The sequence below is a fragment of the Macaca mulatta genome, chromosome 10 (assembly GCF_049350105.2).
Source record: "Macaca mulatta isolate MMU2019108-1 chromosome 10, T2T-MMU8v2.0, whole genome shotgun sequence".
NCBI classification, from domain to species: domain Eukaryota; kingdom Metazoa; phylum Chordata; class Mammalia; order Primates; family Cercopithecidae; genus Macaca; species Macaca mulatta.
The window spans coordinates 8,222,923-8,239,277 of record NC_133415.1 but is presented as its reverse complement, the minus strand read 5'-3'; the positions used below and the strand labels follow the sequence as shown (position 1 = coordinate 8,239,277).

Sequence of the window (16,355 nt, the reverse complement as noted above, 5' to 3'; positions counted from 1 at the left end):
CTGCCTTGTGCGGAAGGTAAGCCTGCCCCCACTTTACAGATGGCACTGAGCCCCGTAGCGGCAACTTGTTCCTGGCACTGCTATTCCGACCTCAGGCCGGCCCATGTCGTTCTCACTTTTCTTTCCTCAAACCAAACAGGCTGGACTTGAGACCTGCCCAGAGTCCTAAAGCAGTGTTCCCAGGGAATGTCCCCCAATGATGACAAAACCAGGATATTAGAGGTCAAATCTCTGGTGAAGAATATTAGAGGCGTGCAGGGTTGAGATGCCCATGTGGCTCTCTGGGAGCCTCGGGGAGGGACATAGCATGTACTTTCTGGTATCATCTCACGTGACCTTCAAAACAACGCAGACAGCAGGGCTCCCATTTCACAGAGGAGGCCAGAGCACTGCACCAGGAGCCGTGTCTCAACCAGCGCCGTGCGAACCCAAAGACGGGCCTGCTACAGCACATCATGCTGGCGCTGCAGCCACCACAGAAAGAGATATGAAGCCCGGCGGTGCTGCTCCAGGGCAGAGGTTTAGGAATCTGGATCATTCCTTCCCCTCCAACCCCGGGATTAGAGGCGGATGGGGAATTTCTAGATACAAGCCCCAGGTAGAAGAACAGAGGCCCATCTTGGCTCTGCCTCAGTTGGCTGTGCGATGTTGGGCAGAAAAGGCACCTCTCTGAGCCTTAGGGTCCCATCTGCAGACCAGGCTGCTAAATGGTGCCTCTCCTCGCATCCCCTCTCCCAGCATCCTTAGCAAACTGAAATGAGCTAAGGCTGCTAAGCAGACAGGGGCAGCACATGATCATTCTCACCACTCCTGCCTCCTCAGTGGAGCCTCAGGCCCTCCAGAACCCCCAGTCCCATCCCCTGCCCCATCTGGGCCTGTCTGCTAAGGGGCTGTCATAGCAACCAGACAGGCAGAGGGAGGCATGTTTGCCTGAGGCCCAGGCTGGTGTAGCTGGCTGCCTGGGGGTCAGGATGGAGGGAAGCCCCCTCCTCACACTACCTCAGGATATAGTGAAGGGGCTGCTGGGCTCATAGCCCCTGGGGTGCAGCTTCTGCGCCTCTCTTCCCTTCCACTCCTCCCTGGGTTCCCACCCCACCGCCCTCCACCAGGCAGCCAGCACCACCTTCCACACACAAATCTGGCTGAGTCCCTGCCTGCTGGCCAGCATTCTGAGGCTCCCGAGTCTGCTAGGATGTGGGCCCTTCCTCTGCAGAGGCTCCCAGTGCTTCCCTTCCAGCCCGGCCAGGCTGCCTTGCCTCCTCTCTCCAGCCTGCTTGGTTCCTGCCGTGGCAGCCTGGACTCCAGTGACTGCACCCAGTACAGCCGCAGCCCCCACTCTCACCTGCTGACCCCAGCCCTGGGAAAAACGGCCCTTCTAGAAAGCCTTTCCCGCGTTCTTTCCAGAGCCAGTAGCTTCCTCTTCATGGGACCTGCCTTTGGGGGCATGAGAGGGCCTTGGGACACAGACTTGGGGGTGTCTGTTCCTATCTCGCACGCCAGGGCCCAGCGTGAGTGTCCAGGAACGCTCACTGAATGAACGAATGGGTCACGGTGATTCCAGACAATGGAGCGGGCCTGCGGGCTGAGGGAAGGGTGGGGTCTCGGGTCACTGAGTGGATTATTTGGGTGCATCACCTAGGGTTGGAGCTCGAGTGAGTGTGCATGGGGGCAGGGCGATGGGGTGAGCTATAGGGATGCACAGGACACTGGTTCTGGCTTCCTCCTGCCCATCTCATATGGGGGACCACGTAGGGGAGGGCTTTTGGGTGGGAGCAGAGGGAGGGCACGGGGTCATGGGCTGGCATCATCCTGGAGTGCCCAGCAGGGAGGGCCAGCTGCTGGGTGGGGCTGGCCAGGTGGCGGGCACTCGAGGGTACCATTGTTCCTACTCGGGTAAAAGCCCTGGCTGTGGCCTGCCTGGCCCAGAGCACTGCGCAGGGAGGAGAGGAAACAGGCAGTAGGTGGGGGGTTCTCTCGGATTGTTCTGGAGATGCTGGGAAGAGGGGCTGGTGACCTGGGGGAAATGCAGGCTTCCGCTGAGGAAGGGAAGATACACGTCTGCCTTCTCTCACTGCCAACCACTGGCAGCTCAGCCCTTCCCTGCTTCCTTCAGCTACAGTCACTTTCCCATCCTCCTAACTTTTCACTTGCCAATGGCAAGCTGCAGTCCTGCATCCTTATTCTTGAGGCCCAGGACCCCCTTCCTCTTGGAGGGACCGATTAGCAAGATAACCGCCTCCCAACACCAAATGGGCAAGGCACCCAGCAGGGAGCCCTTGAGACGAGGGCTTAGGCACATCTTCCAGGCCCCCCTCGTCCCCGACATTCAGACAAAACCTCCCAACTTCCCCACCCCTGCCTCCACCTGCCCACGTGACCCCCGCCCGCCCAGGGTTTGCAGCCCTGGGCTGTCCAAGCCCGCTGTGACCTCTGTTCTCCAGCCACTCCTCTGGCTTGACATTAACATCTTGGCTTTCAGAAAACACGGAGCCTTTGAACTCCCTCCTCTGAGATCCTCCCCAGACCCTGCCAAGATCATGGTGTGCACTTGACCAAGGAGCCAAACCCTGGGGCCAGGGTCGTCAGTTTGCTGGGAATCCTCCTGCCTGTGCCTCTCCAGCCAGGCCTGGGAACACACCAACAACACCAACCCTGGGGCTGGAGGCCACCGTCTGGTTTCCCAGGCTCCCTGAGGTGGTCCTGTGGGCAGTTCTAGCCAGTCCCTTGGTGCTGAAATGTGGGCATCTATGGACATGTATGGTCTCTGCCTTCTCTATGTCTGCTGCCAGTCCTGCCTTGGCACTGCCATCTTGAGCCTGAGTGACAGCAGCTGTGCCTGGCTGCTCTTCCAGACCCTACTGGGACCCCACTGTGGCCAGGGTCAGTTCAAAATGAAAGCCTGGGCGTAAGCCTCTCCTGCCCAGTGCTGACTGGGACCTGGCCAAGCTTGTAGGGTAGCCCTGGGCCTTGTGCCATCTGGCCCGCCTCCTTTGCATCCTTCCCAGTCCCAGGTCCTTAAACCCACAGGCCTCTGGCAACAGTCACAGTGCTGAAAATGCTTCCCCTGCCCCCACCATTGCCTGATAAACGCCTCTTCGCCTCAGCCCTCCCTGGCCTCCCCCACCTCCTGCCATACTGAACTTCTCTATCCCACACCAAGTAGTCTGTAATACTCAAATATCTCAGTGATTTAAAAAATGAAAACCTGTCTTCTGCACTCAGTAGGGGATCCCTACAGGCAGGAAGCATCTCTTATTCATCCTTTCTCACCGGAACCTGCGTACACAGTAGGAGTCCAGAAAATGCACCTGTTCCGTGAGCAAGTGAGGTGATCTCTGACCTTGGCCAGTGGGAGCCAGGGCCCGAAGGGCTCTGAGTACAGCCACAGGCCCGGGGCTGGGCATCCGTGGAGGAGGTTTGGCCAAAGGGCCAAGTGGGGCAGCCTGGTGAGAGAGCCCCAACTGTTTGAAGAGAAAAGGAAACGTGGTGGTGCGGGGGTTGGGGGGTCGCCTTGGGGCTGTGGACAGCCCTCCTGAGCGCCACGCTACCCTCAGAGCCAGAACCAGAGCAGAAGGAATTGTGTCCCTTGGGCTACGAGGGATGGTTAGGGGGCAGCAGTGGGAGCCCCAATCCCAGTAGCCCCGTCTTGGGCCACATGCCTGCCCTGTACCAGGCCTCGATCTGGCCCAGATAGGGTGGCTCCTGGCCTCCAGACCCCATTCCAGCAGCCCCAGCCTTGCCCGAGGAATTAAGCTCTGCTTGCCCCTCTGGCCCTCCAAAGGCAAATGCTGGCGGGCTGTGCCATCGCTGGGCTGTGGAGATGCCCAGATCTGCGCGGACCTTGGGCTTCCTCGGCCAGTCACTCCTGGCACTGAGTCATGTGGCGAGGACTCAGACGCCACCCACCTGCCCACTTGCCTGCCAGGAACGCACTGAGGCTATTAACAGGCTGAGTGGTGGCCACAGAAGGGCTTTATTTTCAAATAAACAGGCGGAAGCACTGTTATTTCTGTCAATAATCACTCGGTTCTTCCCAGCGAGTTGGCAAGGAAGAAGTCATACACTGTACAAAAATACATTTATTTTTACAGGCTTAAAAAAAGTCCACCTCAAGCTATTTTAAGTCACCCTAACCTCCACTTTCAATGTTTTCCCCGACTGGACTTTGGAAGTTCCAGTTCCTCTCCCCCTCCGCGCCCTGCTCTCTAGGCGCTCCCTTCCTGGCCAAGTGTGGGGGTACTGCCCAGAGCTGGGGTGGGGGCAATTGGAGGGTGGTCTGGAGCGATGCTGGGGGCACTGAGCGCTGCCCTCACCCTTCAGCACAGGGGGCTCCAGCACTCAGGCCTAACACCCTGCCCCAGGGCCCACAGCTTCTTGAGGGCTCTGTCCATCCTTTGGGGGTAGCTGGATCTCCTCATCTCCAGGGCTGGTCTATTCCTTCCCCAACGCCTGTCTTGAGCCAGCTCTCCTCTCCCAGCTCCCCAGCCTTCCTGTTTCCCGAGGGTCCCCTCAACCCAGGAGGTACTCGGTAAGTCTTTGTGGGGTGACTCAGGGGACGAATGGGAGGATACACTTCTGCCTTCCCTCACTGCCAGCCACCGGCAGCCCAGCCCTGTCCCTCCTTCCTTCAACCGCAGTCACTCTCAGATCTTCCTGACTCTTCATTTTCCGATGGCAAGCGGAAGTCCTGAGTCCTTATCTTTTCAGATGGGATCCCCCAGCCTTGCCCCTTCTGGTAGTGACACACTGTCCTTATTTTTCCTGGCATGAGTAGACATGCATGTCCTAGATGGCCCTGCACCAGACTGTCCCCACCAGCTCTGCAAGACCCACTGCAACCAAAGGTCAAGGGGTCTGGAAATGCGCCACATTCCACCCGCCTTGGGAAGCCACGATATCACTGAGGGCCCAGGGAGCCCCACGGTAGAGACGCTGGCGTAACCGTTTAACCCAGTGTGCAGCCAAATTCTCGGACATCAGTGCCATTTTGGCCCAGGAACCTGCTGATGTGCCGTAAGACCTGCGTTCTCTCGAACCCTGCTAGGGACTCTGCTGCTGGCCAGCCCTCCCTCTTCCTGGCCTCTCCAACAGCAACGCAAATGATTGCCATGTGTCGTTTCCCGCAGCCACACGTGGCCCCCATCCAGCCCAGCCCTGGGCCCGGCTGTGCAAGCACACGGAGGCTCCTGGCCAGGCCAGTACAGGCAGGGGCGCCCACACCGCTCCACATGCTGACCTTTGCACGTCTTCCCGTCTGGCTGCAGCGTGAATCCAACGGGGCAGCTGCATCGCACGCCGGTGGCTGTGTCCTTGCACGTCCGGTCGCAGCCTCCGTTATTGACTGCACACGTCTCTGGGGAGGGAAAGAGACAGACACCTCAGTCTCCTTGGGCAGAAGCCACTGACTTTCCCCTTCTGTGGAGAGATCTTCTGAGACAGGAGACCTGGGTTCAAGCTCTGGCTCTGATATACTCTCTGGCTGTGGGGCTCCAGGGAAGCTGTGCTGCCTTTCTGAGCCTCAAGCTCCCCATCTGTGAAATGGGGGAATGACACCGTTCCTGAGGGGTTGCATGTGATGAGGGATGAGTCTGTAAACTACAGAGGGCTGTGCTTATGTAGAGGCTGCTGCCAACAGGGTTAAAACTATTATCTGGGGCCAGACTGGCCTGGCTATATTTAACTGCCCAGGGCTGGATTCCTAAAACTTTGACCTGCCTGGACTCAGACTCCAAGTCCAGGCTGGAGGTTACTTAGAGGTGACTGGGGCCCCCAAATGCATCTCAGAACAGAGTGGCTTGTGGCCCCGGCCAGGGACCCGAAGGGGAGGTTCTGAGGACCTACACATCATCCATCACCTTGATGAGGCTTTCAGCCCAACATCTGTTCTCACTGAGTGATATTCCAAAGGCATCTGGTTTGTGTCCACTTGAAGCTTGTCTAGTGCCTTTTTTTTTTTTTTTTTTTTGCAAAATTCAAAGGGGCTAGAGTGGCTCAGGCATAACTGAGGTCACTGAAGCTGTCATGCCGTGAGTGATCCCCCCCAGGCCTGGAGGAGGGGCTCACAGAGCTGGCACACCAGGGTGCCGGGGGCTCGCCCGGCCCTCGGGTCTCTGCCACCTGGGTTTCTTCCCGAGCATCTGGCAGGCTTTATCTTGTGGAAACTGTGGCTGCATGGGCTTCCCTCTTCTCCTTGCTGCTGGGAGGCGGACAGTCAATGGACGCCCATCGGTCATAACCTGGATTCCCCTGCCTGCCTTCACCTCGGCATCACCTGGACTCCTGGACCTGGTGTGCCTTCTCCCTGAAGGGTCTCCCTAATGGGTATACTCTGTTCCTGTGCTGTAGGGTCTGCATTTCTGCAGGCTGGGGGGAATAAATGAATATATACTGTCAGCTGTCAGGACTCCTTGGTGCTAATTAAATGAAATGCATGGGGCCTTTCTTTTGAACTTCACCTCGTAGGGGTGTGCAGCGGGAGAGGGAAACCGCATATTCCCCTGTGTGTGTGTGTGAGTGTGCATCTGAGATTCTGCAGGGCTGCAGTGGTGGGCGTCCTCTTCATGCTCATGGCTGAGCCGTCACCACCGTAGGATGAGCTGCGGCTGCCAGTGGAAGGCAGGTGGCCTTGACTCTGACACTATTCCTGGCTCGTCCTTTGTGTGTCTCCTCAAATCCTGGACCTCAGCTGGGCATGGGTGGTTTCTATGAACCAGTCTTTTGCCCTCCCACCTCCTGCCATGGCACTGTGGTGGTCCCAGGGCTTGGACGCCTCCCTCCTGTTCATCCTTCAAGGCCTGACTCAGAGCCCACCTCCGCAAGGAGCCTCCCTGATGCCCTGGACACGTGAGGGAAGGCGTCACCCTCCCTTAGGCTCATGCAGGTGGTATGACTGGCACTTGGTCGGCTTATGCCCTCTGGGCCATCTACTGGACAGTGGAGGTGGGCAGGCCAGCAAATGAGTCCTGGTTGTCACTCACAGAGCCACTCAGGCAGCCACCCCTTGGGGCTGCACCTCCGCACTCACACCTGGAAATAAGGACGAGCCTTCCCTTCCAGGGTGGAGGTGAGGGTCAAATCAACCCGCTTACATGCGCCTGACTTGCTAGTTTCCTCCCTGGGCTGACAACCAGAGAGGGAACTCCTGCCTCCCACCCCCGAGTCCAGGAACCAATGGGCTCCCCTCCTGCCTCCCACCCCGGAATCCAGGAGCCAATGGTCTCCCCTCCTGCCTCCCACCCCCGAGTCCAGGAACCAATGGACTCCCCTCCTGCCTCCCACCCCCCGAATCCAGGAACCGATGGGCTCCCCTCCTGCCTCCCACCCCCCGAATACAGGAACCGATGGGCTCCCCTCCTGCCTCCCACCCCCCGAATCCAGGAACCGATGGGCTCCCCTCCTGCCTCCCACCCCCGAATCCAGGAGCCAATGGGCTCCCCTCCTGCCTTCTCAGCCTTTCCTGTGGGAGAGTCCCTCTCTGGAGAGGCAGGCAGAAAACCTGCCTGTTTTCCAGGTGGAGGTAATTAAGGCTCAGGCCTTGGAGAGATGGGGGTACATGGCAGGGTGCAGAGGGTAGGGGGAGACAGGCGCTGAAAACTCGGGGCTGAGGGCACTGAGTCTCTGCGGAGGGGGAGGTGAGGTGTGGTGCAGGCGCTGAGGGCAGTGACCCTGAGAAATGGACCTGGCCAAACAGACTCCAAGAATCCTGAGGCTCTTCTCTTGCCTAAAGCCCCTAATGGGACTTGGAAGCTCAACCTGAAAGGTCACCCGCTCTCTGGACCAGGCAGCTTGAGTTCCCGAGTTGCCTCAGTCTATGGCTGGTATGTAAACAAGGGACTCTTAGTCCCTTAGGGCCTGTTCTTGGGTGCTGACCACCCCGATCCATGGCAGGGACCACGTGGTCACCACAGGCCGGGCCCTGCTCTGTCTCCCACCTGGTCACCATGAGCCGGGCCCTGCTCCGCCTCCCACTCTCAGGCTCCCAGCCGGATGGCTCCTGTGCCCTCCACTTCCCTGAAGAGGACCTGGTACAGAGCATCAGGAACTCAGCCCAAGGCTCTGCAGCCTCAGTGGCAGAGCTGGAGAGGACCTGCTCCATCTGAGTCTAGCACCCTTGGCTCCTTGTGGGCAGTGACCCACCTGGCAGCGCCAGGGCCCTACCACCAAGCACATGCCACTGGACTCTTCATCATCCTCCTCTAGCCGCTCCTCCCCCAGTGCTCCCTGGCTGCAGGAATGCTACCCCTACCTGCCCCAAGCTGAAGACCCTCCCATCCGCCGGGACCCAGGGCCTGGGCCTGCTGCTTCCCCAGCACTTCCCAGCTCTAGCCCCTGCTCTTACTGTGGCCAGGCCACCGCTGTCCTCCTGTGACTGTCACTGCCTCCCATCGTCCCTCCTCTAGACCACTGCCTCATCCTGGGCAGGCAGAGAAACGTGCCCACGTCAGGCTCACGTAAGAGCACTGGGAGCCAGCAGTCCCCAGGACTTTGTCTGTCAGGCTCTGTGCAGGCAGGGAGGGTCACGTGGAGGGAGCAGTCTGGCCTTGGGCCCGACCTCACCTCTTCCGACTTTGGGGCCTGGGGCAGGCTGCAGCTCCTTGCCTGGGCCTCCATCCCTCCTCTATAGCACAGGGATGGCCATGTCTGCGGTGTTCACCTCAGCCATATCGTTGTGAGGTTTTTAGATGTTCACTATAAATGCAAGACGGGTAGAGGGAGCAACAATGAAACTGACCTAGGTCCTTTGGGCTGAAGTGGGGGCTGGGGACTGAAGTCTACAATGACAGGACAGGCGGGCCTGGTGGGGCCAAGCACTGTGTCCCTGGGAGTTTCCAAGCAGAGGCTCTGGTGCTGCTGCTGAGGAGGCCTCTGCCTTCCATGGCCACCAGCCTGGGCATCGCCCCAGCCCCCATCTCTGAGAGCCTCAGAAAACAGCCTCACCTCTCCTGCTGCCCAGGACCAGAGGCCACCCAGACCTGGTATTAGGCCACGGCTGTCTCAGAGACAGTACAAAAGCAGGCCAGGCCGCCTTTACCACAGGGTCCCTCCAAATACAAGCGGCAGACAGGCCCGATGGCTGCAGCAGTGGCATCTCTGCCTGGTGGGGAGGCTGGGGGTGGGCTCTGGGCCTTCCTCCTCCTCCACCCATGGGCCTTCTCTGGGTCCCATCCTGGCCTCTGCCCCTTCTCAGGGCTGACATGGCCCCATGAGGAATCTCCCCCACCCCGAAACACACTTGTGGAGGGCGGCTCAGGCGCCTGGGACTGGGAAGAGGAGGACGACGCAGTGCGGCCTCCAAGAGCTTCGTCCCAGGGAGCTGAAGACAGAACTTCCTTGTGGACCCTGGGAGCCCTCCTGTCTCTCTGTCCCCAGCCTCTAGATGAGAGCTGCAGAGCTCTTTCTAAAAGCTTTCTCTCCCCACCTGGAGAGATCATGGAACAATACAGCCCTTCGTAGTGGACAAGGCACCTGTCATCCACGAACCTCAGCAGGCCTCACAGCAGTCCCACGGGGGACACAGAAGTGCCAAAGCAGACAGGCGCCAAAGGCATGGAGAAGTTACCTTGCCTGTCCAGGCAGGAATAGCTACATCATTTGTGGAACCCAGTGCAAAATAAAAATGGAATGGTCTTGTTAAAAAATTCCTAAGAATTTCAAGACAGAGACAGAACACAAAACCAATGTGGGCCCTTCTAAGGGCGGGGTCCTGGGCCACCGCACATGCCGCATACCCTAGAAGCTGGCCGTGTTCAGGTCACACAGTTATTGGGAGGAGCTGGTATTTGAAACCTGGGCTGCAACACTCCAGGCTGGTGATTAAGCCAGACAAGGCCAGAGAACCAGGACTTTGATGGGATCCTCACTGTGAGGTCTGCACCCCCTGGTGCCCTGGCTTCCTCCTCTAGCTGGTTGGGGGAGCGCTCGCCCTGTAGGGCGAGGGTGGCCAAGGAGGAGGAAGGCCAGGTGCAGGGCTGGCTGGGGCTCGAAAGTGTGGGAGGAAAATCTCAGACAAGTTAAAAGGTCTGACCTTTGGTCTCTCTCTGGGGAGCTCCTGCTTTGGGCCAGGCCCTGCAGGGGAGGCCAGGTGCTCCACTGGACCCTGCATGCAGCCTGCCAGCGCTCTGACAGAGCGAAGCAGGGGCGAGGACAGAAGGATGCCTGGGGACAGCTGCAGCCACTGCTGGCCTTTGGGTTGGCACTGCCCGCTTACACTGCCCCAGGTCTGGGACAAGGTCCTTAAAGGACAGTCTCGGTCACTGTGTGGTGGACAGAAGGAACAGGCACTACAGAGGCAGAATGACAGGGTTCCACATGCTGGCTGTGACCCTGGGCAAGTCCCTTGGCTTCTCAGAGTCAGCTTCTGGATGTGTAACATGGAGATGACCATATTTACCACACAGTTCTTGCAAGGCCCGGGCAGAACCGTGGATGCGACAGTGCTCTGGAAGCTGCTCTGCGATTGGGTCCACACACTCACTTTTGGTGCCATTCTTGGAAGCTCCACCTATGGAGACTCAGCACCCACAGGCAGTTGCTAATTCATTCAATGATTATTATCTGAACTTCTCTGCCCTGCTAGGATGCGCCTTGGACACAGCCCCTGGTCTTCACAGGCGGGTCAATTTCACGGTGCTAGGTGGCCGGGAGAGGGGAGCTACAGAGATGAAGGTGACATGCCCCCGGTGTCAACAGCTTATGGAGTGGCAGGGGGCACAAAATAAGGCCCAGACCTTGCCTTTCTCTCCCGGGTCTGTGCCTTCCTCTCACACTGCCCACCTCCCAGCCCATGCCCCGCCACACCCCAGCACAGTTCCTCAGGGTTCTACAGGGCGCCCCCCTTGGCCTTGAATAACCAGTTCCTCAGGACACAGCAAGCCCCACCTGCCTCCTCAAAAGCTGTCCCGGGCCTGGCCCTGGGCTTCTGCCCCATAGGGCAGCGCTGCTTATGTGTGTGGAGGCCTCTCCCACTGACCACACGCTCTCCAGGCAGGGCAGTGCCAAGGCCACCAGCACGGCGGAGGTGCCTAATGAGTTGTGCTCAACGACTAGAGTAATGAGCAGGGACTCTGGAGGCCCCATGAGGAACAGAACCAAGCCAGGGGACTGGGACCCTGCCCTCTGTTGGGCCTGGAAGGGAGAATGAGCTGGGAGGTGAGGTGGGCAGGACTGAAGCGCAAATGTGCCCCTGGTGGAGGAGGCAGCGCGGTGCTGCGCTGCACAAGGCATGAGGGCACTCTGTGGTGCACGATGGGAGGTGGGCGTGGGTGCCAGGCTCAGTGCCAGCACACGGGGGACTGTGGGCAAAGGATCCTCCTCTCCCTAGGCCCCGGGTTTCCCTGTGTCCCGCCTGAACATCGCTGAGGTGCTTTTCACCAGGGCAGAGGCTCTGATCCGGTGGGTCTGGCATGGGCCCAGCGTCCCACAATGGCCCTGCCATCCCTTCTTCCTCCCTTCTCAGTGGCCTACCCTGATGGTGGGGGCAGCCCAGGGTCCTCGCCAGAACCTGCCGATGACTCAATCAGAGCTGGCCCACCTGCCCTTACGTCCCTAGAATCAACCAAAGCTGCGGTGAAGAGGCGTTGGCCGGCCCTTCTGGCAGATCTGGGGACCTCTGACCTCTGACCCTCTCCCCACAGCTGGCTGCTGAAACCCTCCATGGCTCCCATTGCTTTGGGATAAAAGCCATGCCATGCTCCCTGGCAAGCCCGTGACACAGTCGCCCTGATCTCCCTGGCTGGCCTATCTCCCGAGGGGCCCTCTGAACTCCAGGGAGGCCCTGTGGCCCGTCACTAGCATTGTGCAGCAGGCTCATGGCCAGCGCTGTGCTGGGCACCACAAATGTGGCCTCCCTTGCACCTCTGACAGTCAGCAGGGAGTGGTGGAGGGGACTTGACCCCGTCGGCAGAGGGCCACGCCTGGTCCTGACCACGCCTCCCCGCCTGCCTCTACCTCCACTGGGCACATGGTCAATCCTGAGCTGTCTGCTGAGGGGGTGCCGGCTGGGTCTGCCCCAGGGCTGCCTGGGGACACGCTGGTGACAGCGCATGCAGGTGGTGGCGTGGGTGGGGTGGGGCTCAGTGTGGCTGGACGCAGGGTGACTGTGGAGGCCAGGGCTGCAGCCCTGACAAGGAAGCAGCTCTCAAGGAGAACGTGCGACAGGCGGCCCCTGGCAGACTCCTCCAGAGCCAGCACTGCTCTCGTCCAAGGCTGCGGGGCCCCAACGCCCGTGATCCCTAAGGGCCACCCAGGCCTCTGGAACAGTCTGGGGTCTCCTGGACTCTGCCTTTTTAGCATATAGCCCCGTGACTCTGAGGCCCATTTTGGCCCTCTGCTAACCTTAGCCTGGCCCTTCTGAAATAAAAGGTCCACAGGCCTGCGCCATCCTCAGGGCCACCGTCTACCTGAGAGCTGCGCTGCTTGGGGAATAATTTGCGAGGCAAATTATTGTCAGTGGCACTGTCTTCCAAGGCAGCAGGCGGGGCCCCAATTCCAGGATGCGCTAGGAGTGTGGCAAGCCACCTTCTCTCGTGACTAGTGGGTGGGTGGGGGTTCCTGCATCTGCTCAGAAAGCAGAAGCCACCGGGATGGAGGGACAGTGCCCTGCAGGGAGGGCTGCAGGGAGGCCTGAGGGCTGGTGGCACCAGGTGCATAGAAGATGCCCACCCAGGAGCGAGACAAGCCGACCTCAGGAGAGGTCTCGTTTCTTGGTTTGAGGAGTCCCAAGTGCCCCTTGGAGGACAGGGACGTTTCGTATTAAAGCAGGTGGCAGGAGCAGGGCCTCCAGAGGCCAGTCTCCTCCTGCCCTGCCTCCTTCACTTCCTGCCTCTACCCTGGCTCCTCAGTGAAGGGTGCTTAGGGCAGACAAGGGGGCTCCCCTGTGGGTGGGCTCCCTGGGGCCCATCCACAGGAGGCATCACAGCCGTGCCCCAGGAGGTTTGGGGGATTGAGATGCGGCAGGGGGAAGGAGCTGGTGAGGGCATGCAGCTGGAAAGCAGCTGGGCCAGTGCTCTTCCTGTGCACCAGGCGGCCCCTCCAGCTGTGTGTGCCCAGGGAGGCTTGGGGACCTGAAAACCAGCAGCTGACACTCACTGAGCATGCTCATGCCGGGCCCTGTGCAAAGCCTGGGGAGGCAGAGCTATCACCTGCCTGCCCCTGGAGGGGGAGGGGTGTGGGGTAGAGGGAACCGGATGAGCTGCTTTCACCTGAGCTTTGGTTTCCTTATCTGTAACTCTAAACCTTGCAGGTTGCTGGGAACATTGAACATGTCTGGTATACAAAGAGCCCAGCCTGGAGGCTGCTCAACAGAGGGAAGCCTTGCTCCGGGTTTCTGCGAGCTGCCCTGGAGACGTGGCTGAGGACAGATTAAACAACAACCTGGGGCAGAAGGAGGCAGTGCCCAGTGTCTGAGTACAAACCTCTGCTTCCAGGTGGGCCTCCAGCAGTGGTGCACTCCCTACCCCCACCCTCCCCCGCCGTGACTTCACGGGGATTGGGGCGGGACAGGGGGTAGCTGGCACCTGGAGCCTGTGTCCATGCTCTCTCCCTCTCCCTCTCCAGAGCTTCAGCCTGGGAGCTGTGCGGGCCGCCTGGAGGGGTCCGGGTTACAGGCACCAGGCGCTGTCAATCCCGCCGGGTCTCCAGGGCTCCTGTTGGTCCACCACTATGAACTGACCAACGCCAGGCTGGCTCTGGGCTTCTTGTCTCACTGTCTGGGACTTGCCGTCAAGGTTTTGTTCCTCTCTGGCATTCTAGAGTGCCCTAGTGACATGCTCATGGCCAGTGATGGCGAAGAAGGAAAGGATGGAAAGCGGCTGAGCGCCTGCTATGGGCCACACACGGGGCCAGGAGCAGCCTGTCTAGTGCCTCAGCTAAGCTTCTCCAGAGACTAGAAGCCATCTTTGTAAATGAGAAACTGAAGCTCAGATGTGAGCTGGCCCTGGGGTGCTGGCGGAGTTGGTCACTGGGGAAGCCAGGACTGAATCTGGGTCTGACTCTAGAATCTGGTTCAGGATAACCAGAAAGGAGTCACCGTGTGCTTGACTGGAGTGAAGCTCCAACCACGGATTTCTCTGCTCTTAGAACAAAATGCATGGTCCTTAAAGCAATGACACAGCCTGGTGAGCAACCTGAAACCACCCACCTTCCTTGGGTCAGACCAGGAAATCTGGCCTCAGGAAGCTGCGGGCTGCTGGGAGCTGCCTGCTACTCCTCAGTCAAGTCAGGGCTAACCTTGGCCTGCAGCCAACACCTGGCCCACCCTTAGCTGGATCCAGCTAGAGAGAGGCAAGGGCAGCTTGGATGGGGAGGGCCAGCAGGAGGAGCAGGCCGTTGCCCCCCAGGCAGGTGGGGTGAGAGGAAGCCAGCGGGCAGGGTGGCAGAGGGACCTGGTCGGGTGGGCCTGTTTTTACACATGGGCTCCTCCTGAGAATGCAGGTGAAGAGGATGCCCTGTTCTCGGGAGCCTTCCATTTACAGCTCCAGTGGACATCGGTATTACCATGTCGGCCTGCAGGGCCAGGGGGCCACGGGGGTCAGGACTGGATTAGCAAAAATGGCAGGAGATCACAGAGGGCACTGAGGTTGCATCTCAAAGGGCTTTGGGGCTTTGGGGCCCACTTAGACCAGCGGCCAAGAAACCTAGGGAGGATTAAGGCAGGGCTGGAGCCTGTTCAGATTTGTGCCAAAGCAAAGAGGGCTCTGGCTGTGGCCTCACAGGGAGACAGGAAGGCTGGGCCAGAATCCAGGAGAGAGGAACCAGGGCAGGCAGTGAGATGTGCTCTTGGGTATTTAAACATTAGATGAGAGTTGAGGGCCAAAAGGAGCAGATGGGGGTCAAGTGTGCCCCACCTCCATTGGGATGGAGTACAGTGGGAAGGAAGCTGGGGGGCGAAGGGTAGGGCCACCCAAGAGTGCCAGGGCCCAACGCACAAGGTGGCCTTGGGTGGGCCACATCCTCTCTAAGCCTCAACCTCCCATCCAGACCAGGCAATGCCCTGAGCCCTCATCTTTTCTCTACTAAGCCCTGCCTGGCCCTGCGACTCCACCTACCCTCCAGCCCTCAGCACAGCTGAGTCGCCATCACCTATCTCCCGCTACCAGCCCCGGCTGTGCATGCGAGACAGTGAGGGACTCAACTGAGGGCAGGGCTCAGGACTCAACCTGGCTGGGGGCCCCAGCTGACCAGACACCAGCCACACTTGGAGCCAGTCCAGTGACTGAGGCATAGCTTGACCACCTGATCCTTCTGTAACAGGAGCCCAGTCCCTGCAGCTCAGTGGGCAGGGAGGCCACGACTTGAGAGGGGCTTGCCCCCACTTTCCTTCAGCCAGGTCACCTGCTGAGCACTGGTCCTGGGCAGCTGCCCCGTGTCATCACCTCCCTCACCAGCACTCAGACCTGCCTGAGCCCCTTCCCACTTCCAAGCACGTCCAGGCTCCGGGGCCCGCCTTCTCTCTGAGCTGGATACCAGCCGCCTGGGCACTGAGGCCCCATCCATCCCCCGGCACCTCCTCCAGGAAGCCATCATTCATGTGCTGAGCCAACTAGCCTCACCCATCCTCCTGCTCTGGGCAAGGCCCTGTGCTGTGCCCTGAGGGGGGCGCCAAGCTGGCAAAGACCTAGCTTCTGCCTCCAGTCAGGGGGTGCTGGTGGAGGAAGGGTGAGTGGTGGGACAGGGGAGAGGAGGAAGGTCCAGTGAGGTTTGGACGAGCAAAAGGCAGCCTTTGCCAGGTAGAACCACCCAAGATGGCACCTGGGTAGAGAGATGAGGGTGTGACCCATGGAGGCAGGGAGTCCAGGAAAGGCTGAGCTTGCAGGGCCAGAGGAACAGACAGAGGTGGCTTCCAGGAGTGGGTGAATGTGCGGGGTGGGGGCAGGGACATAGATTGGTGAAATCAGGGACACCCAGGACCCTGGAGATGGGAGCTGCAGAAGAGGAGGTGCACACGGGGTGCAGGGGAGCTAGTGGGGAGAAGCAGGAATGCATATGTCCGGATGAGAAGTGACATTGGCCAGGCCGCTCAGGGTGGCTGTACAGTTAAATGAGGCTGGGGACAGTGTGGGACACAGTGTGTGCCCCTTGTGTCAGCCACCATTTCCACAGTGGCCTCCACCCACTATCCTCGGTCTTCCCTGGCCTCCCGGTTCTCCGGCCTCTCTGCCTGCTTTTCTCAGGATAAACAGCCCTTTACCAGGCTCTGGCCTGTGTGCTGGGCCCTTCCAACCTTTCTCTCACTTCCAGCTCCTTTGAGCCTGGCAGAGTGAAGCAGGTCATGGCCATCTGTAGCCCCGTGAGCTCCAGAGGGAAAGCTCCTCCCTTCTCCCCCTGCTAGCAGGACAGTGGGCGCTGAGTGCAGCCAT

The 16,355-nt window shown here is 59.7% G+C and overlaps 2 protein-coding genes across 4 annotated transcripts in view; both read right to left on the bottom strand.

Annotated features, from left to right (window-relative positions):
* Positions 1 to 3,085, bottom strand: part of TTLL12 (tubulin tyrosine ligase like 12) — an 86,896-nt gene extending 83,811 nt beyond the window's left edge. Inside the window, exon 1 of the mRNA XM_077949398.1 lies at positions 3,068 to 3,085. The gene's annotated coding sequence lies outside the window, so the exon portion shown is untranslated. The remainder of the gene's footprint in view (positions 1 to 3,067) is intronic.
* Positions 1 to 16,355, bottom strand: part of SCUBE1 (signal peptide, CUB domain and EGF like domain containing 1) — a 143,891-nt gene that overhangs the window by 33,003 nt on the left and 94,533 nt on the right. For all 3 annotated transcript variants that reach the window (XM_028827624.2, XM_015150522.3, XM_077949395.1), the window contains one exon: positions 5,237 to 5,353. In XM_028827624.2, coding sequence (XP_028683457.2) covers positions 5,237 to 5,353 — 117 coding nt within the window. The remainder of the gene's footprint in view (positions 1 to 5,236; positions 5,354 to 16,355) is intronic.